Source organism: Labrus bergylta, chromosome 6, assembly GCF_963930695.1.
Source record: "Labrus bergylta chromosome 6, fLabBer1.1, whole genome shotgun sequence".
Lineage (NCBI taxonomy): Eukaryota > Metazoa > Chordata > Actinopteri > Labriformes > Labridae > Labrus > Labrus bergylta.
Genome location: NC_089200.1, coordinates 28,229,707 through 28,256,417, shown reverse-complemented (window position 1 = coordinate 28,256,417; position 26,711 = coordinate 28,229,707). Strand labels below are relative to the sequence as shown.

At 38.3% G+C, this 26,711-nt stretch overlaps 1 protein-coding gene across 3 annotated transcripts in view; it reads right to left on the bottom strand.

Annotated features, from left to right (window-relative positions):
- The window catches only part of lpp (LIM domain containing preferred translocation partner in lipoma), a 179,166-nt gene that overhangs the window by 56,952 nt on the left and 95,503 nt on the right, over positions 1–26,711 (bottom strand). For all 3 annotated transcript variants that reach the window (XM_020631561.3, XM_020631578.3, XM_020631569.3), the window contains one exon: positions 22,221–22,808. In XM_020631561.3, the coding sequence (XP_020487217.1) occupies positions 22,221–22,808 (588 nt within the window). The remainder of the gene's footprint in view (positions 1–22,220; positions 22,809–26,711) is intronic.

Genomic DNA, 26,711 nt, shown 5'->3' with positions numbered 1-26,711 from the left:
ATTTAAAGCTGTTTTTTTTTTGTTCTAAATCTTTGGACCAACAGAAGTGGAGAAAAGGCTTTAACATGCTATAAGATCAAATGTAAATGGTGAGCATCACTTGTGATTTTTTAATAAATACTCCATCAATTGCAGAGAATGAAGGTATTGCGTATGTTTAGGTTGGAGTTCATGGTTTACAAAAAATCTGACTTCTATAAATCAGGATGTAGGGCTGTCTCAAGGTCATATAAGAACGCATTGGCTGTAATCAACATGCAGTAGATGATCTTGAGTCTGGTTTCCCCTCTGAGATATCTGACCCTGGCTCAGGCCCCGCTGGTGCTGCAGCCCAGAAGGTTGTGCATATCCTTCTGTACAACACAAGCATGGGGAAAAAAACTGTGACCCTGGCTAATCCTTGTATTTTTTTAAATGATAAGAGGAGGGAAAGAGGAGGCACACATGAAAAGAAAGCTACTTTTGTAAGCGTTGCACATTAGGGGTTTAGGTCAGGAGATGGCTGTTTAGTCATACACTCAGAACAAAAGACTTCAGTGGTGATTCGTGTTGAGGCCTCATCTGTGAGAGATCTCAGAAGGATGACATAACTCTCTGAAGAGGCCACTTCCATCCTTTCCTTGTGAGCATGCCCCCCCCTCTTATCACGCAGTCGCTGACACCTGCCTGCTGTGTGTCTGTACACCGCTGATGTGGTGTGCCTGACATTTTCTGTCAATCATCCCCATTCCCCCATCTTCCAATCCCTCATCTCACAGCCAATCCCATCACAGGTGTGTGCGTCCTTTGCAGACACCCTGGAGGCCTGAACTTGACACTCTTTTGTGCTGTTCCGTGAAGCTTTTTCACAAAATCAGTGACTCTTGGATGACCTTCCCTAGATCCGGAGCCGTCTGGATCTTTACAGTAGATTTGATTTTCAATATTGTAACACAGGCTGAGATCGGAGCTGACCTTTGAGGTGTTCCTAATTGTGACATCGGGGAGCTGGGTGAATGTTTGCGACCGGCTTGGTTTTGTAGTAATTTATCCGTGGTTTACTGTGTCGCATAAAAGAATCAGATTAGTCAATATGGAATTGAGTGTTGAATGTTTTTGTATTCAGTATGAAACAGTAATTATAGAGTGTGTCACAAACACCTCCTGAATCATTAAAGATTACATTTGTATGCTTGTGATGCTCATTAACTTGTCTGGCTGTACATGTCAGTCAAGCTTAGAGAGTAAATAATCATGTGTGATCTCATACTTCACCTTTGATGAGTTTTATTGTATATTTGACATTCTTCTTTGTTCTGTCTGTTTTATTGTTGAGTTTATATCTTACTGTCTCTTATGTATTTGTTGTCAAGTTTTATGTGTATTATAGGCTCATCTAGGGATGGTCGTTGAAAATTAGATGAGGTTACAAGTGCTGGAGTGTGTGGCATTGATTTACTTGTTTCATGCTTGTCCCTGTCAGAATATAAAACCAACCAACCAACCTGTAAGATTTCAATCCAGCAAACCAACTAATGAACACGGGCCACTCGACCGACCAACCAACCAACCAACCAACCAACCAACCAACCAATAAACCAATAAACTAACCAATCAACAGAATAACAAAGGAGCCAACCAAACAACAGACTAACCAACCAACTAACTAACTGAATAGAATCAATATATTTTTAAATGTGTTTATTTATAAATAGGGGGGAATTGGCCATAGAATTATTACTTTAAAAAAGTGACTGTGGATACTAAATGTTACGTGTCATTTCAAAGCCGTTAGCTTATTTCTTAACCGTTAGCTCTAACCAACATGAAATAACATTTCCACAAACATCCTGAATCATGGGCACTATATTTGGTATGTCTTGAACTGCAGTAGTTAAAGAGTTTAAGCAGGTTGAGCAGACACTCACACAGAAACTGTACTCTGTATCCTCCTGCTCTGTTTCTATTGTGGTTGCCATTGATCTTTAAAAGCAAAAAAATAAACTCTCATAAATAAATCTATTCATGTCCACATCAGGAAATGTTTAATGGGAATTGTTTCCTATCTAATGTTTTCCATATGACTCAGGGTTGAGTCACAGTTAAGAAAGGCTGTGTTAAGTTCAGCAACATTGCTTTCTGTCTTGTCTTTACATGAGGTTACATTTTACCACCAAATAAGTATGTCCAACAAATTTGGGAGCTTTGTGGTCGGTGCTTAAATTAGCATATAACCCTACATTTTACCAAAGCTGAGCTCTGATCACTGTCCACCATGTATCAAAAAGCACCTGAAACTTTATGGAGCATGACTTCTGCTAGGCCCGGCCCAGGATGCAGCCGGCTGGAAGTCCAAACAGTAGGCCTCGTTAACTCTGAAGGATCGACACTTTCGATGTGTAAATCTTTCTGCCTTGTTGGAGCACTCTGCAGAGCCAGCTGGGTCTGAGCTCTGCGAATTCTTGGCACCTTGTGTGTCCTCTCCTACTGGACCATGAACAGCCAGGATAGGATTGTGGAGCATTAGAACCAGATGAATCATTCCTTTGTGGTTCCTCTATTGTCAACTCAAATTATTTGACTTTTTATGAATACAAATCATGATGAATTTGTATTATATGTCAGGGGGGTTGAATTATTGTACAAATATCTGCATACAAGTAAAAACAATAAGTCAGTTTAGTATTCTGAGACTCAAAAGAAGTTCCCTTGTTGTCAAGATTCAGCTCATTATACCTGTGTTGTTACTTTGAGACAGTGAAGAGGACAATTTAACACTGTTAATCTTAGCTCCACATCAAAAGCTCGCTGGAGAGGGGAAGAAATGCTGCTATTACCAGAAACAGACTTTTGAGTTTAAGCTTCATTTATACCTTATCCACTCTTTGACACCCTGCAGCAATGCTCTGCCAGAGAGTTTAAAGCACCTTGTTAGGGAGTCTTTTGTGACAGCACGGAATAATTTTTCACTTGAATAAGAGAAAGAAATTGCTTCTCTGCATGCTTTATGATTGCTTCGCAGTTCCTTGTCAGCTTTTCAGAGGCAACAATAGAAATCATACAGCAGCTATACGTGCTGCAGACGTGATTTTTCAGTTAGGTCTGGCTCGATTCAGTAAATTGTTTGCTGTTGCCCTCGGGAAACTTAGCAGCAATTTCATTGAAGTTGGCACTTAAATTCAGCGGTGACTGGGTTAAAAGCTGCACCTATTCTCCTCTGTTTTTCCCGTATGTCGAGGCTTATAGTTTCAGGTGAACTACCATCTGCTTTTTAGTGACAGAAATCCTATCTGTAGTAATACACAATGGGGAAGCATTAAAAGAGAATCCACATTACAAACAATTGTCAGGGTGTTGTTAACTGTCGGTCCACTAGATCTCAGAAAAAACAATAAAGGTTAAGAAAAATATTACTTTTTTTTGAACGCAACATGATACAGCATGACGCTGAAAGGTGAGCAGGGTCTGGGAGCTGATCATTGCCTGACTGCCACATCTATGAATAAAGCTGTGCGCGCCTCCCACTGTGGAATTGGCATTGTGTCAGGACTGATTAAGTGAGGAGAGTGGATTAGAGAGGTGGTAAGCAGAGGGGGCACCGTACATACTCTCACCTGATGCCCTGACAGCATCGTGTCCCGCTAAGAACCAAACCTCAGGCTCTGTCTCTGCTGCTCCTGCTGCAGTGATAGAGAGTGAACGAGAGAGACAACTGTTCTCAGGGATCAGATCTGAACCTTTGTTAGTGCCGCTGGAACAAAGGAGAGCAGGAGAACAGAAAGCAGGAACTATTTACATATCGTCACCTGCTTTGGTACAGCACAGGGGGAACTTACTGTACAGATCTCCAAGACATCTAGTGGCAGAGCAACCCATGGTTGAACTCTGCCTTGTTACAATAATGATGCAACATCACTGAAGATATACATTAACGCAAGAAGGATGCAAATAGTTTGTGGATCTATTCCTCCTGGTGTCTGGATCCAGACAAAGAGACGGCAACAAACTTCTTTTTATTTTGAAAAAAAAGAAAGAAAAGAGACAGTTGAGCTAATATTAATTTGCATTTTTCCCAAAATCAGCCCACATACGGTGTCTGTTCTGGGTTTTTCAACTTGTGTACTTATTGTTTTAGCTCAAAATACCAAATACTCACGAAAACAAACATTCTATCCATTAAATGTCATTAGCACAGGTAGATGCCTTCAGACTGATTTCCATCCGCCCTGATTCAGGTCGGGCCAATCTAAACTGTTCATCTAATGAAAGGAACAATAACTGACAGGCCGGCACTGTTAAGGCATTCAACAGGATGAAACACAACAAACTGCACAGTTTAAATGGTTAATGAACTTGAGCTTGTATAGCGATTTTCTAGTCTTCTGACAACTTAAAGCGCTTTCACACCGCAGGTCACATTCACCCATTCACACCACATTCACACACTGCTGTCACCGCAGCGGGACCAATTTGGGGTCCAATGTCTGGCCCTAGGACGGACATGTTCTTGGTTCTTGAGAGGCGACTGACTCTACCACTGATCCACAGTGTAGGCTATTAAACTATGTCAAGTCAATCTGTGTATTATGCTGGACCACATGCCATATGAATTTAATGTTGGAACTAACTACCTGGCCTAGCAGCCTACCACAACATTACACATTTTGTTGCAATTAGTTTAAGGGTCTGGATAAATTTTCTCTAAACCCCTTGGAATAAAAAAAATATCAAAGCTCACCACCTACAATCATTTTCTTTATTGTTGCGGTGATGCCTGGCTTCTTGACTTAATGTGATTCATAACTTAAGACATAGTATTCATTTCTGTGGTTACTGTTACTAAATGTTTTACATGTCCTCTCAGTTTTCCTAATTAGTCCAGGGAAAGTGTACAATTTGTAGGGCATTGTATTTCATACTTGCATCAGTTCGTGGGCCTTCACAATAAAAGCAGGCATGATGAGATACTTTCTGTTCTCTTCAACTGGGTTGTAAATGAATGACTTGGAAATGTGCAATAGCTAGAGATGTTTCCTTTCCCAGAAAAAGTGACAAGACTTTAAATTTCAGTTCAACTTTTGAGGAATCATGGAGCTGTTTGCTTGTATTTAGGCCAGCACTTTTTTTGCACTGCTCAAACGCAATATGCAAAAAGACAATGAGCTTGAGGGCCATGGCATAAACAGCACAAACCACTAAGCTGCGAGTGATAACCAGAAGGAAAAAGTACACACACCATAAAAGAGAGACAGCCCAATGAAAGACAAGTGCTAAACAACACTAATCTGTGTCTCTAAACCTGCAGTCATACAGCTTCTGTTTCACTTCCTGTTAAAATTACACCTTAAACCGAAAGCAATTGTCTCTCTTTTTACAATAGCTCAAATTTCCTGCATGATCAGCAGGACGTAATCACTCACAGACATATTTATCCACAGATTAAATGATGATGGACTTCACTATTCAAATGCTCTTTAGTGTCAATGGAGCTGAAGCTTTAAGTCAGGCTTTTAGAAGAGAGGCTTTAGCCAGCTTTCAATCTGACATCCTGGCTTTTGTCTCAATAACTCACAATGGAATTATTTGAAATGGACATTGAGCCTTTGAAAGGAGAAATGGCTTATTAAAATAATAGCAATATTAACAACAACAAAAGGAAATGGACCTCTGCATTAGTTAGGGTTCATGAGGGATTGGTGTTTTTTTATTGGATTGGAACATCTAAAAAATGCGTTTGTAGCTGCAACACTAAACGAGTGATTATAGCAGCTTAGGCGACTCTGTTTTACCGAAACAATGAAAGGATTGCTGGATCAGTCACACTATCCTTCCACAGAGTTAATGTGTGTGTGTATGTGTGTGTGTGTGTGTGTGTGTGTGTGTGTGTTTAAGGGGAGTGGGGCTACCACAGTATATCGTGTGTCTGGAATCAAACATATGGGTTAAACACTAAAAGATGATTTTTTTTTTTTTTTTTACGTAAATGTGTGTTTTTAAGAGCCATCACTTTATAATGGACGGCTTTATTTGATTCCACACAGCGAAGACCCATTTTCTCAAAAAGCCACAGATTGTTTGTGTCATTGTGACACAGAAGAGCGCTTCAACAGGAACCACAGAGAGCACCTCATTACTGTGATTCGCACGTTAAGTCTGACCAGACACGGTTATGTTCACAATAATACAAAGAGCTGCTCTGTTTTGATTACACAGGTGATGTCAAGATGCCACTCTGAGCAATGGAAGCATGCAGCAAGTATTCTGATTTAAATAGATATGGTTAGTATGTTGGAGGGTCAATAAGAAAACCTGGTGCTGTCAAGATGATGACAATGAAATACTTACATATCTGTCTTGTTACGCTTGTTCCAAGTATTGGCCCCATAGCAAGGCTGCATTCAAATAGTCAACCGAATCAAACATTGATGTTCGCAGACACAGTCAAGTTTTTTTTCCCATGTGTTGTTAAGTCAAGCCTTTTTCCACACATACACTACTGAAAAATTCTAGAAGAGTTCATGACAAGCTGCCCCTGAAATCTTCCTGACTTGCCTGTTCACCTGAATATCTGACATCTTGTAGACCATACAGAGTCACACAATGCAAACTGAATTGTTCTCCAATGAGTCTAGTTCTGCTTAGGGTTTCTGCCTGTTATGGGGAAGTTTCTCCTTTTGACTGCTGCCAAAGTGCTCACTCGTGGTGGATGGACGTTTGGTCTCTCTTTAAAGGTGACATATTATCCTCCTTTTCAACCAGTGTAAATCAGTCTCAGAGGTCCCAAAAACATGTCTGTTAAGTTTCTTGCTCTAAATCCACTCTGATCCTGTATTTGATCATGCATGCCTATAAACCCCTCTATTTCAGCCCTGTTCAGAACAGGCTGTTTCTGTGTCTGTAGCTTTAAATGCAAACTAGCTGTTTCTGACCACGCCCCCTCTCTGGAAGGGCTTGGGCTTTCTTGCACCATGCCCAATTGTTTACAGTGAGAAGGCGGACTCAGAGGACAGAACAAACACCTAGCTGGGGAGATGTCACCCACCTGGGGGGAGGGGTTACTTCCCTTTGTGATGTCACAAAGGGAAAATCTCCAAGATAGACTAGAGACACACATTAGTGTTAGAGTAACTTGGTAGTGTATTTGCATAATGTGTGACCTTTAAAGCATGTTGATTTGATGTTTGTAGGAAATGTGCTGCAGAAATAGAATCGGAAAGGATTGGATTGGATAGAGAAATCGAATGCAGACCATCCTGGTATACATAAAGCATAAGGCCTGCATGCATATAGAGGAGGCATGAGCCAAGTACAGGTCTAAAACGTTGTTATTCACTATGCTCAGTTACAACTGTCTGCTTGCAAAACAGACCTTCTGTCTAATCAGTCCTTGAATCCATCCACAGTGTAAAGAACACATAGACAGAATATTTGTGCTAAAGCTGCTTTGTCATTTTTCTAGCTGCTGCATGTTTAATTGACAACTTTGTTAAGTCTGTGAAAGAACTCCATCTTAATGGCTCGATGTATTCCAGGTGATGAATGAGCTGCTTGTGTTTTAAACAGGTTCTGAATAATCTGAAAAGCATCACACTTTGAGAAAGAAGAACCATCTCAGTGCTGAATATTGAGCTCAAGGCCACCTTCTGAGGAGGCACAGATAAAGTATACATTCTCTACAAACAAAATAGGTCATGCTGTTTCAGCTCCAATTAAATGCTGGGAAAAAAATAACAGTCAACGGTAGAGCAGCTGTGTACAGAGCAGCCAACATAATTAAAAATTAACAGATTCTGTAATTGACATTTTCCACAGACACTCCAATTTTTGCTGTAAACCGAAAAACGCATAAAGGGATGAATTTCAGCGTGTTCACAGACATGTAATGTATGTAGAGGGGGGCCTTTCAATGTTTGCAAGATTGTGCGTGTGTAAAAACTAGGTCATCTGTTGGGAACTGACACATCCCCCTGCAAACAGATATTTGAAAATCTGAGAGTGTAGAGAGGGGAGCCACAAGCAATGGGGAAAAACAACAACAACAAATGACTGCACAAATTGTTGGGACGGAGATCAAACTTATTTGGCGTCTCTTTGTGTATCATTACAATCCTGTGAATGGAGCAAACACTATATTACACAGGAAGCAGGTTTCCCTGGTTTTGGTCAAAGCTCAAAGTATTTCCCTGCTGTTTCCTCATGTGGTAGCACAGATCTATATTCAAACCCATGTGGTGGATATAATGAGGATTCATACAGGTTATGTGTTCAAATCGATGTACTGGCATCCTGCACTTCCCTTCTGTAACACACAGAGTGTCCATCTCCTGTGTAATTTTCCATTCTAAACAAACTATAATATAGCCTCCTCCTGTCCACCTTAACAACCACATGGTTTATCTGAATGACACCCTGAAGCTGATCAGCTGACCAGACAATAAAACACTGCAGCCAACAAAACACAGAGCCTGATCCGCTCAGGGATGCTGCCTTGATGAGAAAGAATGTTTCGAAAGTGCACACGTTTCACAGACTCTGAGCCAGGGGCAGATGAGAGGCTGTTTGTGGACAGAAGAGGATGTTAAAGAGAGGAATCTGGTTTTAGCAACAGTAAAAGAAAGAAAAAACAGAGAAAATGTGTTTCTGTGCAGAGGGTGAGTTGTTAAACTGACAGGAGACCATGTCCAGAAGGAGCCAGCAGGGGCCACTGTTTGTGCAGGTGGTTGATCAGCCTGCTGTGTGAACAAACCAGAACAACTTCAAACCTCCATCGAGGCTGTACTTCAAAATGCTTTAATAGAGATGAGTGCATTCAAACAGCTGCATCTACTGTAGCCATATGTTTTCTTTATTATCTAAATAAAATGTGTTGTCTTTTTTATAATTTAAATAGCTTTCATGTTCCTAACAATTTCAAGTAAGTCTGTTAAATACTTAAAACATTAGGCTACTCTCTACTTAAGAACTGCTGTCATTCACTTTAAATGTTGAATTTCATTTCTATTTTATTTTAACTTTCTGATTGATTGCTAGGTTTCAATGTATTTATTTGTTTTTACCTTTATCTTATTTTTATCAAGTAGGTTTCAATGATGTTATGCAACTTTTTTCATTATATTTGTTATCTTATTGTTCTTATTATAACCATCTTTTCTTAGTATTATTATTAAGGGACTATAACTTGCTTTGACTTTATTCTGAGTATTAGTTTGTGACGCACTCTGTTCGTGTATTTATTTCAATCTTAACCAGCTTGAGCTCGATTTCCTGTTTGATGCAAATAAAGTTATTAGTGTTTTTTTAACACCAAAAAATACAACACTAACAGAATATAGCTTCTGTATGTGAATAGAGTTAATATGACCAACACTGCACAGCCTCCTGCACGCCACAGAATCACATGTGACCATGTTTAAATCTACAGAGTAATCTTTGTGCTGCAGGTTACATGTGCATCCCTTGACTGCATGTCAGCAAGGAGAGGAAAAAAAACAACAACTAGAAAATAAACAAACTGCACAGACATTTTAGATTGCCGAGGCTCACTGAACTGCAATGACAGCTATCGATCGGGCCAGTTATTTACCAGCCGTGCTGTTCCTCTCAGAAGGGGAGCAGAGGACAAGAGTGTGGCAGGGCCTTTTATTTATGAACGCTTATGTGACAAACACTTCTGATCTATACTGAGGGGATAGCAGTGACCCAATGAACCGGCCAATCACACTTGCAGAATCCTTGAGACAATGCAAGCCTTTATTATAATATTAAACCAACAAGTTAATGTTTGAAAAACAGATGTACTTATGCTGACCTAGTTTTCGTTCTCATCTCAAATCAATAAACTAAACTCAGTCTTGTGGATGACTAGGGTTTACGGTAGATCTGCACATCGAAGCCCTGTATGTAGTAAGCTCCATGTGGTCATTTTTACACTTCTTGGAAAATGGGAGAATTTCATTTGTGACATTCAGTGCTTGAAAACTCTAAGTCAGGATAAATCAGAGGAGTATCCTGGTATAAATCTGGCTAGAGTCATCTACTGTTCCTGGGATAAATGTGGGATTTTTCTTTTTCTTTTTTTTCTTTCATTCCATCTGTGTGGACAAAGGTTATTTACATTCACAAATTTTGTAAACCAACAAACCACAGACATTGTGTAATAATGCAATTACCTGGAATACATACAGGAATATATAAACACAATGAGATGAGATCATCATGCTCAATAGCATCATCTTGACAGGAAATATTATCTCACATGACGGAAATTTATAAATATGAAAAAATAACATTAGAAAAATTGAACCTTTACTGTGTCAATAAATAAAACCCAATCCATTGCGAAAAATCCCCATAATCCCAGGGAAAGATTTCTCAGTCAAGAGAAAACCTTAAACCCTACTTAACCCTACTTAATCTGAGGCTAAATGAGGCCTATTCCAGAAACCGCCATTCCTTTCAGAGTTTTTTGAACATATATATTTGGAGAATTCAGTGAACAAGTGTGCAGGCCTTTTTTCCCACAGCAAACATCCTGCCTTGACACAGCGGGGAAGCACAGATGTTACTAATAACATTAGTAATGGCTCTGTTCCAATTCATTGCATAAATAGGCATACCAGGATACTCGCATACATGCTGTAGAGGTCCTTATACTTGCAGACCTTACGTAACATCATTTGCTACAACTGTGTAGATCAAAATGTACTCTGTGAGATTAAAGCCTTCAGTAATTCAGCACATATGGTTCCAGCCCATTTTCTACTGTGAACTGCAATGAATGAATGACATATGAGGGAGGTGTGGTAGGTACATAGTATTATAGATTTTAAGTTTAAAGGTATACTGCTGAATTCTCTTGAAGAAAAACTAATCTTTGGGGCTAAAATTCCTTATTTCTATCTATCTAAATCTTTGAACTGGCAAATCACCAACATGTCTCAAGATACCTAACAGGGACGAGCTCATTAAAATTAATCTCTAGAACTGCTAGTGGCGAAAACTCACAGTGCGGCTTTGATTTTCTAAATGTTGCTTTTCATCATAGACTGTATAAAAACAAGGCATAGTCTCAGTGACATGACCCATTGTTTTCTGAAGAGGTTTTCTGAAGCCCAATGATGGTGGTCGCTAGAGGTTGGGGGAAAAAATGGATACAGCATGTTATCGCGATATTTTTTGTGACGATATTTCATCGCCTCATGGCTGCCAAGTATTGATATTTTTTAGATATTTTCCTTAATTCCTTAAGTCTAATTTTGTGGACATAATACACAGTTCAAAGAGTAAAATCAAAATTTATTTTATCGCAATTCTCAGCATAGTGCAAAATGTTTAAAATCGCAACAATATCACATCCTGACTCAAGTATCGTGATAATATCGTATTGTCCGGCCTCTGGTGATTCCCACCTCTAATGGTTGTCAAGTTGGAAATGCTGACCCCACCTGACTTATTTCAATATACAAATAACAGGGAAAGAGGTCAAGGTGAGGTGGGTCTTAAGCCTCCTGGCAAACAGCTACAATGTGCCCACTTGTCAAATCAACCAGGTCTCTTATTATGCTAATTTATTAATAACTCTTAAAGGAATATAAAAAATACACCCCCTTCACAGTTTTTACCTAAAAAGAAATGAGCCATTCAGACCAAATTAAATGTTTGAACCAGGCTTTAAACATGTTTATTTTTGCTGTAGTAATGGACATTTTAATATGGGGGCTTAATGGAAATGTCTTTGTTTTTATGGACACTCAAGGAAGGAACTGCAGATTTCTACTCTTCTGCATTGGCTTCATTTTTCAATGGTCGGTTGCAGCTTGGTTTTTATATGTTTACTTCTATGGGCAAAACCATGTCAACTTCACCTAACTTATTGGCTTGTGGACTTTTGCTTTTCAGGCCTCAAGTTTGCCATTATTGCCATTTGTCTTCTGTTTTTCTGAGCTTGAAATGACCACATTTAGACAATCATGTAAGCTGAAAAGAAGAGAGGGTTAAAAATAACATGTGCACACAGTTAAAGTCTATGACTGGCAGTCTGTAAGTACAGTTCACTGCAGCTCAAACCATCTTTATTGAATATTTGTTTAAACAGTTCTCTGAAACCAACACCTCAAAGACAGCTAAGAGGCTTCATTCAGTTAGTCACATTAGTTAAGGAGAAACAAGGCGTTCAAAGCATCAACACCCTTAAACTTTAGGTCTTAGTATGCTTTAAACAGGTTAGTTTTATAAAAAAAACAAATGTACCCAAGATGCTGTTGTCATGAGTGGGGAAATGTGTGTCTCTTTTTTTCATCTTTGTACCAAACTGTGAGTTGGACATTTTAACATGGAGCTGAAGGTGAAATGACTCCTTCAATGAGCTAGCCTCCAGTGGTCATTCAAGGACCTGCAGTTTACAAATGATGGCTTCATTTAGCCCTGGAGGTTTTGCATGGTCTCATATATCTTCTTAACCCTCAATATGGCTGGATCTTAGTCCACTCATGAGTTTGTCATTAACACTGGTAAATAATTAAGATGATCAATTATTTAGTGATTTAGTGATTCATTAATTTGGCAGTGCTCAGAAGTGTTTGAAAAGTCTTCTATCAGTCTCATTTAAATGAGGTGAAAACCTTAAAACCCCAAGTGACTTTCCTTTTGTTTTTAATAATTCTGAGGACCAACTGACACATCATTTATCTGATCATATATATGTTGACAATAACTTACTTTTAAATCAATTCATTACATAACTGCTGAGGTCTATGGGTAAAAAACAAAAGTCCATAGCTTTGCCCATTCATCTCTTGTAACAGATATATTTATCAATACCAGTACTGGCCCTGTTAGGCTAATTGGGCTTTTCCTTTTTTTGTCGCCTCTGGCTAGATTTGCATTTGAGGTTTGTCATAGCCTTGTTGAGCTTTAAAGCAGCTACTGGAAGGAAGCTTTCTGATGTGTTAGCGTGAAAAGACGAAACGTAAGGAGACTCACTTTCCACACCGGCTTCAAGGATCACCTCTTGTGAACTGACCTTTAGTCTACAGCGCATTCAGTAACCAGAGCCTGTGTGGACCACCTCCAAACACCAAGTCATCCAACAACATGAGTGTGAGCACAAAACTAAATATACACAGGAGCTTGTAACGTGTGTAATGTTAAAGGAATCCCTCAGTCTGACCTGCATAAGAGGTGTAATGACATCTGACCTGAATGTGTGCTGCATGCTTACAAGGTATCAGTCTGTCAACTGACATGTAAGTACATGGCTTACTTAAGAAAACAACAATATTGCACAAAATATTTAATTTGTAAATGATTTAACTGATTTAGCAACAGTTAACTGAAGCCAAATCTTAGCTAACCGAGCCATTATTACTCACTTTAAATGGAACATTTCCTCTGATGGTGAAGTGAGACAAGGTGGACAGGGACACATAAAACAGCTCCTGATTCCAATTTTTCGGTCTCGTCATGTCAGAGCATGTTGACATTTTAACTTCCATTCAAACACTGCCGTATCCCATAGCGCGTCAATTTACGTGTTACTTCATGTACCAACTTCAGTTTGGTTGATTCCTCAGTTTTTTTTAGAGTACTGTTTTTGCCCTTATCACCCCTGCTTTTGTCTCCCTTACCGCTACAAACAGCAATCAAACTGATGTCAAATTCACCAGACTGCTTTCTATGGATTGATATGATTACAGCAAAGTCTGCTTTTCCTAGTAACAGTTTGTTCATGTGTGACATGATTTCTGCATTGAATTCTCTATAAATCAATACGAATATTTAATGAGTATTTTACTATTCACACGAAAGTCATTATTTTAGTTGTTTTTCTGATTTGATTAACTTGAAAAGCGTAGGTTTCTTCTTCTATCCGCTCTGTGAATGTATAATAACATAGTGTTTGCATGACATTACAAACAGCTTCTGAGGCCCCTCTAAAGTCTTCTGGCTCACAGATTCTGTCCCTAAATATACCTCTGGCTCAGTATTGATATTTTGAAACCTTACACAGTTCACAGCCTTGCCATAAACTTCAAAAAGATATTGACATGCACCTCTCTACCTGATGCACCTTTTGCAGCTCTCAGTAAAAAAACACATCTAAGATGTTTATGTGTATTGAAAATGGTGCCTTTGAGAGGCTCGTATTTAGAAGAAGAATCAACTTGAATGACCCGCTGCTGGGGAATCAACAACATGGAAAAGAGGATAATTCTTTATAAGACATCAACACCTATGACATATACTTATGTTTTCTAAAAGTATGGAGCTTCTAGAAGCTACCTTTCCATTATTTATAAAGAACTTCTGATGATATAATGACACAGAAATGCTCAAATCACAGCTTCATTCCCCGTTTCTGACATTACATTTACTTCAACATTGTCCCTTTTAAAGTAAATTAGTACAAAGACATTATCATTCCTCAGTTTTTGCTCTTTCATATTCTGTTTCATATTCCTGCCTCTGTAAGTTTGTGTCAGCATGTGTTATATAAGCGTACTCACACTGACTGATAAGGACTCTTATCAAAGTGAAACATGTTCTATAGCTTCATGTGTAAAACATGACGCAGCATTTATGGGGTGTGCAATAATGTGCAATGCCCTGATTGGTTCATCTTGTCTTATATGTCCTGTTAAAAAAAAACTAAAAACCTGTGTCTCAGACAAAAAGAGACAGAGAGGTGTCTTCTTCACAATGTTGACTGTCACAGAAATGAAAAGTATACACTATTATTCACATTGTTGTCTATTTACTTCTCGTCTTGTTTGCATTTTCCACCATATTCCAGAGCAAACGTGTTATCATAGCTTAGAAGCAGAACGCTGTGAGCAGGTGAACAGGGGTGTCAACAATGAATGTTGGCCTTTGCATATGATTTTTAAATGCCAGTTAAAAATGTGGAGCATCAAGGATATACAGACAAAAGATAAACAGAAACAAGGAGATCTTTTGGAACATAATCCCTTTTAAATCTATCTAAAAAAACAGGGAATACTTTGAGCCTTCATTCTATTTGCAGCGGGAGACTTCCATCGTTTGAGATATGCCATTGTTCATTTGCTGATGACCTTACTATTTATTTATTTTTTGTTGCAGCCTAGCAGCAGGAGATCTTAGCTTGCATAATCTTTTTTGCTCAATTCATATAAGATAAAAGCGTAGCACAAGCGTAACTTACATAACCTTTATGTTGTGCACAAATTCCTGTTATGAAGCATCAGGAGACACTCCAAGAACTGACATCACAATAAGTGAAAATACAAATGTTTTGTATTTCTAATTCAGACGAAGGTGTCAAAAAACACCTTTGCAAAATAAATGATGAATGATCATTTTAATTGCAGTTCTTTTGGTGACCTGAACAATTATGCATTTAATTCCCACACGACAAAAATACGACCTCACGAGCTCCAACCAAAGGAAGACAAGTTAACAGACAAATAAACTCTAAAAACATGGTTATCTGCAATAATCATCATCAAGGTGTACTATTAATGCACTGACATTGCCAGTGCAAAGGGCCTGTTATTTGTGCTTCTTTGTAGGATCTTGATTTGTTAAACAGTTTGAGAAGAAGAAGAACATTTGTTTAAAGGGCAGAGCGCCTCACAGATGTAATTGAAGTATTTATACTCACATGAGTGGGTGTCCTTTTTCAAAATTAAGAGTTTATTTTTTCTTTTAATTGTGCTGTAATGACAATATCATGGTCTGAAAAACTGCTGGAATTTATTCTAATTATGTTCCCAGCTTCATTACTTGCACCTTTCACCTAAATTGCATGCATCAAACACAATCACACACATACATGTGAACACAATCACACCCACACACATGCAAAAGCTTATTTAAGTGGTGTTATTTTTCTGAAAGCACCACTGTACATTTATTTGGCAGAAACTGCTGTATAGAAATAGAACTCATGATTTTGTCCTTCAAACATGATGGCATGTGAATAGCAAATACATGTGTATAGGTACAAAGTGGGAATTAAAGGCTGCCTTTTTATTATGTTCAGTCACCACTGTATGGTTGATTGAAAGCAAAAGCAGCTGTAAGAAATTCTGAGGAGGTATTCATGTCTTTTTAGTCTAGCCAGAGGGAAGTTTCGTGGACAGGACTGAAGCAAAACATATTCAATTTGTGTCTGAGCTCTCAATCTGATGGTTCAATGTCCCTATAAATAAAATCAAACTGCATCAGCTGAAGAGAAATCTTGAATGTTTGTAATATCAGTTTGCTGGTTTGAATCAATTTCCTGCTCTTCTTCAAAAAGGCTACTTCAAAACATTAAAACATATGGAACCATTTTTCTAATGATTTATTATTTAAAATAACAATATTGTTCAATTGATTTAGACCAAAGTGCAATTTGTTTAAAATGCAATTCTGCACACAGAAAGGATCACAGGGCTGCAGATAACATGTCTTCGTGTTGTCGAAGCCCTGGGCTTTCGCTTTGTAGTTACACCTGGTAACGCTGCACCAAGCGAATAATCCTCTGTGGTTATCTGCAGCCGAGCTGGTAACCCTGCACTCAGGCGGCTGGCTTTTTTAAGAGCTGCTCAGAGTTCTTGAGAGGAGGGCAGCTGAGGTCAATAACCTCAGGAGAAGTCATCACGTATGATGTAAACACAACAAGTGTTTGACCCGATCGTCTTTCCAGGCATACAAGTAGCTATTATACTTCAATGTGGAATACAGAAAGCTGTTGAATGATTGGTTGAGAATCCACTCAGTAGGAAAACAAACTAAATATGTCAGGGAAATAATTATTTGTGGGATGAGTCCCCCAGGGATATATTCTGGGTCCCCTTTCGTTCCCAATTAACATTCTTTCTCCAAGGCACATCACCCACAGACATTTAGTATTATTGACCACCATTGATATACAGATGATACAGCACTGCATGCTTTTCATTATAAACAGGAGTTTTGCATTACATCTTGACTTGCTGACATAGGGAACAGGATGTCTAAATGATTTTGCACTTAAATGACTCCAAATCAGAGATCCTTTTAATTACCTCTCCTAGTCCCAGCACTTGCATTATTAATAATCTCTGATCTGGTCTGGGTGCCTTATCTAATTTAGTCACACTAAAAGCCTGTGATCCAGACATCATTTATTTTAGTTGACTTAAGTTCTTCAGTCTTGTTTCATTCAATTAGTATTTTCCTTACCTTTCTTACCTTAGTTAACGCGTTTATTTTTTTTAGCTTTCCCATGTTTTATTTGCATTTATCCTTTTTTAAAATTTAATTCAAATGTTTAAATTTAGATTTATTTTTGCTACAAAAATAACTCGGTCAGGATTTTTTTGTGTGCCATAACCGCTAGGTCATTCAGCACACTGGACAGAAATGTTACATATTTAGCAACAGACAGTGTGCTGCTGGGGTTTTTTTTATCAGTAAAAAATGCATACTTAATCGAAGTATATTTAAAAACACTATTAGTGTAAAGCCAAATGTATTTCTCAAATAATGCTTATATTTAGACTGTGAATTGCTTATTTCAATAAGCTTTCATAACTTTCTTTTGGGTTTTGACATTTTTAAAGAAAATTGAGGGAGATTAATAATGGTTTCTGCCAATCACTATATAAAAACATGTCATGATGGCACCATATGTAAATTTTGTCATGCAGGTCAAAAGGCAAAGTGGCCGGAACCAGAAGGCAGAGAAATGTCAGATATTTTAACATGTGTGACAGTTGAAACCGTCATTGACCTTCGAGGGGGCTTTAACTGGCTGCAGGGATCGAGTGGTTCAAAATAATCCCCCCCTGTCAAACGTCACTCAAGCTCAGCAATAACACAAGTCATCATCCAGCTTAGCTTTCCTCCAATTTCGGGAAAGACGCAGGGACTCGTGGAAATTGGGATGTTAACCGGCAGCCATGAAATCTGTTAATTTTTCGGACTACAATGGAGATCAAACAGTGGTGGATTTGGGTAATTAAGCATCTTGGAGCCTGTTGATGTGCAAATCTGTTCTTACACCTTCCGTCTACGTGTGAGCGGAGCACATTGGAGGGATTGGGTGCTGGGTAGCAGCAGGGGTTGACTGAGGGTGAAGTGGGACGCAGAGCGTGCGAGCTAATCGGAACAAGTCTAGATCACAGTGTTTCATCCAAGGAGTTCATCTTGGACTTCTAATGAAACTGACCTTCTATGAATACCCTCTTGATCTCTTGAATAAAGTCCTCAATCAAAGTCACAGACCCCCTACTGAGAACGGGTATTACATAAAATAACCATGAACTCTAAGAGCGTGGAGATCATTTTTGATAATTATGACAAATATGGAAATAGTTCCTTTAATTGACTGCGTTTTGGTTTATTTACACAACAGATTAAAAGGGGAGCAACACACTTATTTTAAGGCGATTTAACACCATTTGTAGAAGGTTATGAACATGTCATGAGATTGGGTCAAGTGGAGTGATGATGATAAAACCATAGTAGACAGATTCTACATTCAGTCTAATCTTGCTTTTATAGTGTCTCTGGTTGATTTTGGCTTGAAATATCTGCTACACTAGACACAAACAAAACTCAGATTAAAGCCAAGGTTTGGATACAAAGGCTTTAGTGGAGGGCCGGGTCAAACATGATGTGAAACCACAGTCATTTACAGCACATCATCCAACTGAAAGTGTACGTATGGAGCATCAAGGTTCTTGATATGATTCAAAGCAGACAAATAAAGCACATGGGAGAGGGAGGAGGTGGGCACAGAGCCCATTATCCTGCTACAGTATATCCTTGGGAAAGAAGACCAATATATACAGCGTACATGCTATCTCTGTAAAATTAGTGATTTGCTTTTATCTGAAATCAAAGAAAAGCTCACAAATCTATTAAACGGCACCTTTTGTTTTTTAATAATGCATCAAACTGGGACCAAAGCCGGCTTTTCAAGCAATATGTAGACTTTTGTTCTGAACAAATATAATTAGACTTATTTTTAAGTTTTTTCTCTCTGCAACGTTGAAACTAATTTGTATTTAGTAAAGTACAGTCCTTGATGAGCTATTCCCAGAGGCTGAGAGGCCCAGTTTGTATTTTGAACCAGCATAAAATCCTTGAATTAAGGAAAACTCAAGGGCCTTTCACTTTCCAGAGATTGTTGACTGCTGGATATATTAAGATTAGAATAGCTGTCTCTGTGGCATTGATTACACTGTTCTCTGAGATGACTGTGTTTACTTATTCTTCTCAGTCATGTACTCTTCTATAAAAAGCTCTAAAGCTGAAAACAACATCTTATGATGTTTTTTTAAAGGCAGGTGGCTAAGACTAATACGACCTCATACTGATCTTTACTGGATTAAAGGTGATATTTTATACACGTCATTGCTTTTTGTGCAATACATGTTACAGCTATGACGATGTTGAAGTACGAGCCATGCTAATTACACTTTTCATTCTCTCATAGCACATATGCATCAGACCAGCAAAATGGCTTAGAGATACAAATGATTTGTGATATTTCTAAACTAAAGATTCTTGATACTAGACTAAGGTAGACGGACCAGGTTTTTCACTTCCATTCTCCAGTAGAATTGATCAATTGTTGCTAGCTTGCTAACTAAGCTAATGTTTATTCCATGAAAGAACGCTGTTTCCATTTAATTTGTGAAAAGTAAAACATCTGTCTTCAATGTATAATATGTGGATATTTAAACAGCAGATATCAAATATATCAGAATGAAAAATTATATCTTTGAATAATTGAGTATTACTTTCTAAAGTGAGAATGATGTCAAACTCCCTCTGGGTTTGTTGTTCTCAGTTCAGCGTTCACATTAACACGCTTCAAGTATAATACCCCCAACTGATTAATATGTATGTAATGCAAGATTGTTTTAATTGGAGATGCTTATTTCACCTATAAACATAAAGCACCCAAGATAGGCTTTCATACAATGGGGTAATAGTACACAGTGGATATGCTAGCAGTAAGAAGGGCTGGAGCTTCTTTGACATAACCTGTAACCCCATGAACTAAAGTAATGAGTTTATAATATGGTCCTTGATCTTTCAAGGACCATATTATACCACAGCCTGATACTGCAGGCTGTCAGCTGAATGAGTTATCCGCACATTCTTCAGATTTTAACTTCCATTTCAATCATTCTTCAATCCACTGTTACATCCATTTCTTACACGTTTACTCCTGTGTCTTTGCTTTCAATGTGGGAGAATCTAATGTTTCAACTCAGCTGTTATTTGCCAATATTGTTTTAGGGGTTTAACAAAGAGTCAGTTATTACAACTTTTAGACTGCCTAGTTTCTGAACAATTAAAATAGTATGTTGAATGGTATATTTTAAATAGTATGACAAAGCTTTTACCCTTGATATAAAATGCACAATAGGTAGGTATATATATATATATATACACACACACACACACACACACACACGAATATAAGCTCTGTTTTATGAGACAAATGGAATCAGATAGTGTAAACCCCCAACAGAGAAGAGCTTTTAAAAATGTATAAAGGTTAAAACAACTGGTTATGTTGAGTTTTTCAATGAAAGATTGCAAACAGCTCCCCATTGCATTACCATTTGATGCTGCAAAATCTACTCTGATTTGTGCATAACAGTACGCAGCACACTGACACACGTATTGTTAAACACACACTTCCATTCTTGGAGAATCAAACACACCCATTTCTTTTGTATTAAATAAATTCATTCTGGTCTTGGGCTCAACAGAAACATGGGCTCATCTAAAGCCATGCCTGAGTGCTGGCAGCAAGCTTATGACCAACATGAACGAGTTTAACCCTTTGAACGAGTTTAACCCTTTGAACTCTCAGACAGAAATGGACTACCAGTGCATACCACGGTATTTTTGTTTTCATGATGACAATTGTCCAAGTTTTTAAACATTTTGAACTCCAAAAATTGTACAATCTGAGCTAAAATGTTATACAAGTCAATACCATTCAAACTAATGGTGCTTTGAAAATGTAACATAGAAGAACTAAACTAATATCAGGGGTGATCCTTATCTAATCTTTCAGTATAAACATATGAACATATTGATTCGAAAAACAATAATAGAGCTAGTTCCTTATATATATATATATATAAAAAAAATGTCTTTACAATCAGTTATTTGAGCTTGTTGGAATATATTCTCATTGTAATGAGTAGAGGATAGTGCACCATTTTTTAAGCTCATTTTAATGGCATTTTTTGGATTTTCTTCAAATGCTTCATATCCACAAAAGTTGGCTACTTCAGGTTATTAAAATAATGAAAGTTATCTATGAAAGCTAGAAATCATCTTTTATACAGCTAAGGTTTTTTATCTACATCAGTTTTGTGGATTATGCCAACAGCTAGGTGCACCCTGGTGCTAGAGTACGGCAGCTCCATGGAACCATGCATTCTGACCAAGTTTTATACTATCAAACATGAAACCAAGATGAATAAAGACGCAAAAAGAATGAATGTTTTAGCTTTCACCGCAGTAATTTTGATAAATGCAAGGAGGGCTAATACAAACAAACCTCTACCATAGCTGCCAAAAGGAGTGAAACACTTAAATCACGTTTAACAGTTTCTTTACAATCAATGGAGCATGGCTTCAACAGTCTGATCTTTGAAGGTATTAGAGTCAAGCAGATGTCGTATTGGTGAAGCTCCTTATCTGTATTTTGATTCTACCATTTGTTCCTCATAACTATTGTGATGGAATTTTAGGATGTACTAAAAAGAAATAGTTTTGGATGAAATTAGTATTCTACACTTTGAGACTAGGCTCAGAAAAGCTTAAAGATCCCAGAGAGGTTTGAAAAAGGACTCTTTTTTTACATAAGCAGGCTGACTTGGTTCAAGCATCCAATCAGGAAACCTCTCGGTTTCCTCCCTGAGGAGGTATTCCAGGGTTACCTAACTGGGAGGAAGCCCCAGGGCAGACCTCAAACTCACTGGAGGGATTAAATCTCCCAGCTGGCCTAGGATTGCTTTGGTATTCTCCACAGGGAGCTGGTAGAGAAAGCTGGGTAAATGGATGTGCCAGTCTGCTTGGCCAAGTGTCACCAATCCGGAGACGAAAGAGTGTCAGAATTATAAAAATTGTACGGATGGGTGAATGAATAAATGGGTGGATTGTTTTTGTCAAAGTCCTGTAATTTTCTCTATTATTATACATTTTTCAACCATGTTTGGAATAACTAGTGTCTTGTTGTGTGATAACAACATTCCTACCTTTGGTGGTATGGCTGGTCCAGACATGTAAGGAGTCAAGCTTGGTGGCACATCAGTGATGTAGGTCTTCTTGGGGCCTGGTGGTTGGTATGCTTGGACAGGGGCTGGCTCAGGTCTCCTCAAACCGCCGACTTGGGGTGCTCCTGGATGGTACTGTTCTTGATATGCACCCTGAGCCATTGGGGAGAAGCCCGGCTGTGGTGGTCCATAGGCAAAGTCAGGACCCTTGGGCTGGGCAGGCATGTAATGCACCTGTGCAGGGCTGCGGATGGGCTGCTGACCAAATTGGTGCCCGCCTGGAGCTTGCTGGGGGCCAGGTTGGGCTGATCTTACTTGGACATTGAAGGTTGGCTGGCTTGGGGTTGAGGCTGTGGCATAGGAGGCTGGGACAGGCTGAGGGCCCGTGTGGCTCTGAGGCTTGGCAATGGGGCTGGCAGATGAAGGGGGGATGGACGAAACTCCCCCGGGAGACTGAGGTTTGGGTGTAGACTTCTTGGTGGCAGTTAGAGGTGGCTGGGTTGGAATGACCATACGCTTGTAGCCAGTCACTGGAGCGTTAGGGGTGGAGGCTGCTGAAGATCCAGAGTTCTGAAAAACAGCAGAAAAGGTGGTTCTCATAGTTAGGTCATTAGGTAAGATACATACTCCGTTACAAAGACTGGATATCTTGCAGGGTTAGTATTTACATGACATCAATTAAGAGTCTTGTTGAGATTATTCACTCACTCCTGTCAGAAATTCTGAAGGAAGAAAGTTAACAATGGAGCAGAAACAACTTTATCCACATTCCCTTCAACGTTTACACACTTTGCTTTTCCCTGTTTGGTGGTGGAGAGCGCATACCTTTAGGTTTTTTACAAATTTCATTTAACTTTAAGATTATTATTAACCAAAACTAAAAAGTCATATTAAAATTAAACATCAGTGGTTGTATCAGATCATGAAGACAAGATAAGAATGACTAAAGTCAGCTTGGACTGGATTTCATAACCAACAAATGATAGATTTGGGAACACGCCAAAACTCCAGAAGAAATATCTTGAATTTCTTTCTGGCATTGAAAAACATTGTTGCAACAGTGACAACCAAGAAGAAGACCAATCGTTCTTTGGCAATTCATCCAAAATACTAAAATCAGAAAAGCAAGCTAATGTGAAGTAGGTGTTTCTTGACATCACCAAAGTGATATACAATATTTTGGTCCGGACTGAAGCAGTGGAACGACTGACAGAAATGCATTAGCATGGCTAAAACGCATTGCAATTAGCAAGTAATGGTAATGAGACAAACTGAAAACTTTGATAAATTAAATCCTGCTGAATGGTAGAAATGTATCAGTTATATCCAACTGCTATTTACAGACTATGTGCTTTACGTTCAAATGATTTTCCAGCCTGCCTCCATAAAGTCAATTACCAGTCTACCTCGACAGCAGAGGCTCTACGCTGTCCACGACCAGCCATAATCTATGGCTAATAAAGCAAGCGGGGAAGCAGTAAATTGTTTGGCAGAGGACGCAATGACAGCAGATTGGCAATGGCACATGACACTTGTGCTGACTGCGGCTGTTTGGACGGGAAAGATGTTAAATCACTGAGATTTGTAGTGATGGTGTTCCTGGGAAGAGCCGACTGCAAAGCAGCAACACAAAAACACTGCTGGGAATAACAGCATCTGAACAACCATTTCATTTGATGCACAGGCCAAGCTATGACAAATAAAGCGTTGCTTAACACAGATAATAACATTGTTTCACTCAGATGTCAGAGGCTTCTGCCCCGAGTGTCTCTCATGTAAGTAATAATTGTTTTTCACTACCACTACATATCGGTGTCAGACGTTCAGCCAGTCTAAAAAGGGTCTATCATTAACCTTGGATGGCCTTATTAGGTTACTGCCTGAGGCCAAGAATCAGAGTCAATTACTAAATTTGCAGCACTAAGAGAACAAAAATGAACACTTGTAGACTTTGGACCCTTAGTAACTCAGTTTGATGAGATGTCTTCTAAATTGGGGCAGAGCATCAATTCCAATCGATTTCCTTTAAAAGTTGATCAAAGCCACTGCACAGAAATGCTCCATATAGCTGTTTTTCTGCATGGGCGCACATCTTTTTAATCTTTGCTTTAATGTAATGAAATTAAACGTGTTGTTATTCTATCTTTGAAAAAGTACACAGTGAAATCTAGTTTCTGATCCTTATAATTTACGTGGGTAAAAAAAGAACTCCAAGTTTTGGTAAAAGAGGTGCATGCATCAACTTTGTCTAAATCCTATCTAATCTGAGTCAGAGGGGAGCCCCTGAGGAACCATTAAAAGCTCCACGAGATATTTTCTGCTCTCAGTCTGATTTCTGTCTCAGTGATTAGTGCCGATGTTTATTTAAAAAGTGTGTCTGTGTGCATATGTATGGAGAAGTCTCCACCATGCCCTTTAGGAAGTGAAATTACTTAATTTAAATGTTTCATGGGTTTTAAATACTCTAGATTATTAATTTATCTTGAAGGCCTTAGAACCTACAGTAGCATTTAGCTAGCAGAGCAGTGGAAATGCAAATTGGCCCCCTCTAAATAATTACACTGTCATGGTACATTTTCCGCAAATTACATTAAGAGAATGGATTCAGTCCTTTTTGAGGAGGATGAAACTAATCAAATGCGAACAATCTCAACCAAAATGTGAGTGTAGTGGAGAGGATTTTCACTTTGACTAAGCTGCTGTTTTAGTCGCTGCTTGTGTTTGACCTCTTAATGTTAATGAGTGTGGCCTGAGATTATATTATAAAGCAAGATGTTAATTCTTGCTATTAAGTCATTACTTCCTGTGCCATCCCTGTGTGTCTTCTTCCACTGGTAACGTTCAACAGTATTCCTTCTGAGCAGATAAGGTAAATGTGTAGTGTACACATAATGTTCTTGCACTATGATACTTGGTTTAAGCAAGAATGTATCATGGTATAGAAGTGCATAATGCTTTACAGCACAGCTTTCTGGGTAAAAATACCCCAAAGGCACGAATCATCCAGCACAGTAGTCTTAGCACTGTGTGAACGTTACGACAGCAGCCAAACGATATTGAAGAAGACATGACAAAAAAGTAAAAGTTTACTGAGTAAAAGAGAAAAGATTGAATTCAGATGAATTCAGAGAATTCAAAAGATGTTTCGAACTCACAACCACAAATATGGCTTCTTGCCTTTTCGCCTTAATTTTTGTCAGATTCTTATATTTTGGTGTACATTAAAATAAATGCATGGTTTTGTAGAGTAATTAAAAACTTGTGTTTGCACTTTATGTGGAACTATTTTAATAGCTAAAGCCTGGGCATTCAAATGTAATATTATATTATTAAAAATGTGACTTTGTATTATAATTATATTCACTTTGCAATTAACCTTTCTTGTTAAGAAAATAAATATAGTCTTGTTTACCACCAACAGCATACAAAATGCATTAACACGCTTCATCCTGGCAGCATGTTAGTTACAGCCTGAACTGTTTCATGTCACTGTGTGTCTTCAGTATAGTCTGAACTTCAGTTTACTATAAGAGGTAACGCCATCTAAAACAGATTTCTATATTTGTAGTCAATAAAGATCATTGTTATAATAAGTATTAAAAATATGTCTTGTTTATAATATCAAGTCAGTGTATTTGGATAAATAAAAAAAAATTGTAGTTAAAACAAAAACGACTCTGTATGTTTGTAAAACATCCATAAATTACTTCTGTGACTTCCATCGTCGTCCCTCTGGCCAAACAACCGTCCAACACCTCACTGTCATGGCAGGGGGAAAGAACACAGTGACTCTTGGACTAAACTGTAGCACTAATTTAGTGCTCTTTTTTTTTTCACGGGTTATGCACATTTTCTTGGTATAGGTCTAATTTTTTATTGCATTTTTTATTGGGTTTCTTTAAATCTTTGTTCAGGTTAATATATACGTATGGGATGTAGGACAGAGCTTGTTGTTTAGATGTAACATACGTTTCATATTGTAACATTTTTTTGTAAGCTGCTACCGGATGCTTTGAATTTTCCCTCGGGGTCAATAAATTATCATCCATCCATCTATCCATCCATCCATCCATCTGTCTCATATGTTGCTGCGCAACAAATCTGCCTCCAAATGTAAAATATAAAACATGTACGATGAATACAAATTCTAAATCAATGTATTAAATTGAGGTGCAATGCAATAATCTGTTCCACTGTCTGGTTTGGTACACACAACTCTTCACACATATTTAAAAATACCTGAGAGACTCATTTGGTGAGTTTAATTTGTTATTTTAGGCTGACACAGACAACAATATTTAATCATATTAATGTAATAACAAAGACCTTTTTATATATTTGTCAGGCAAACTGTGAAATCTAGATGTCCAACCTTACATATAGTCAGTTTGAATGCACACTGTTGTTGTTTCCAACACCCCCTCACACACAAACAAAACACACAGTTTTTCAAAAAGTTTCTCCTCACGCCTT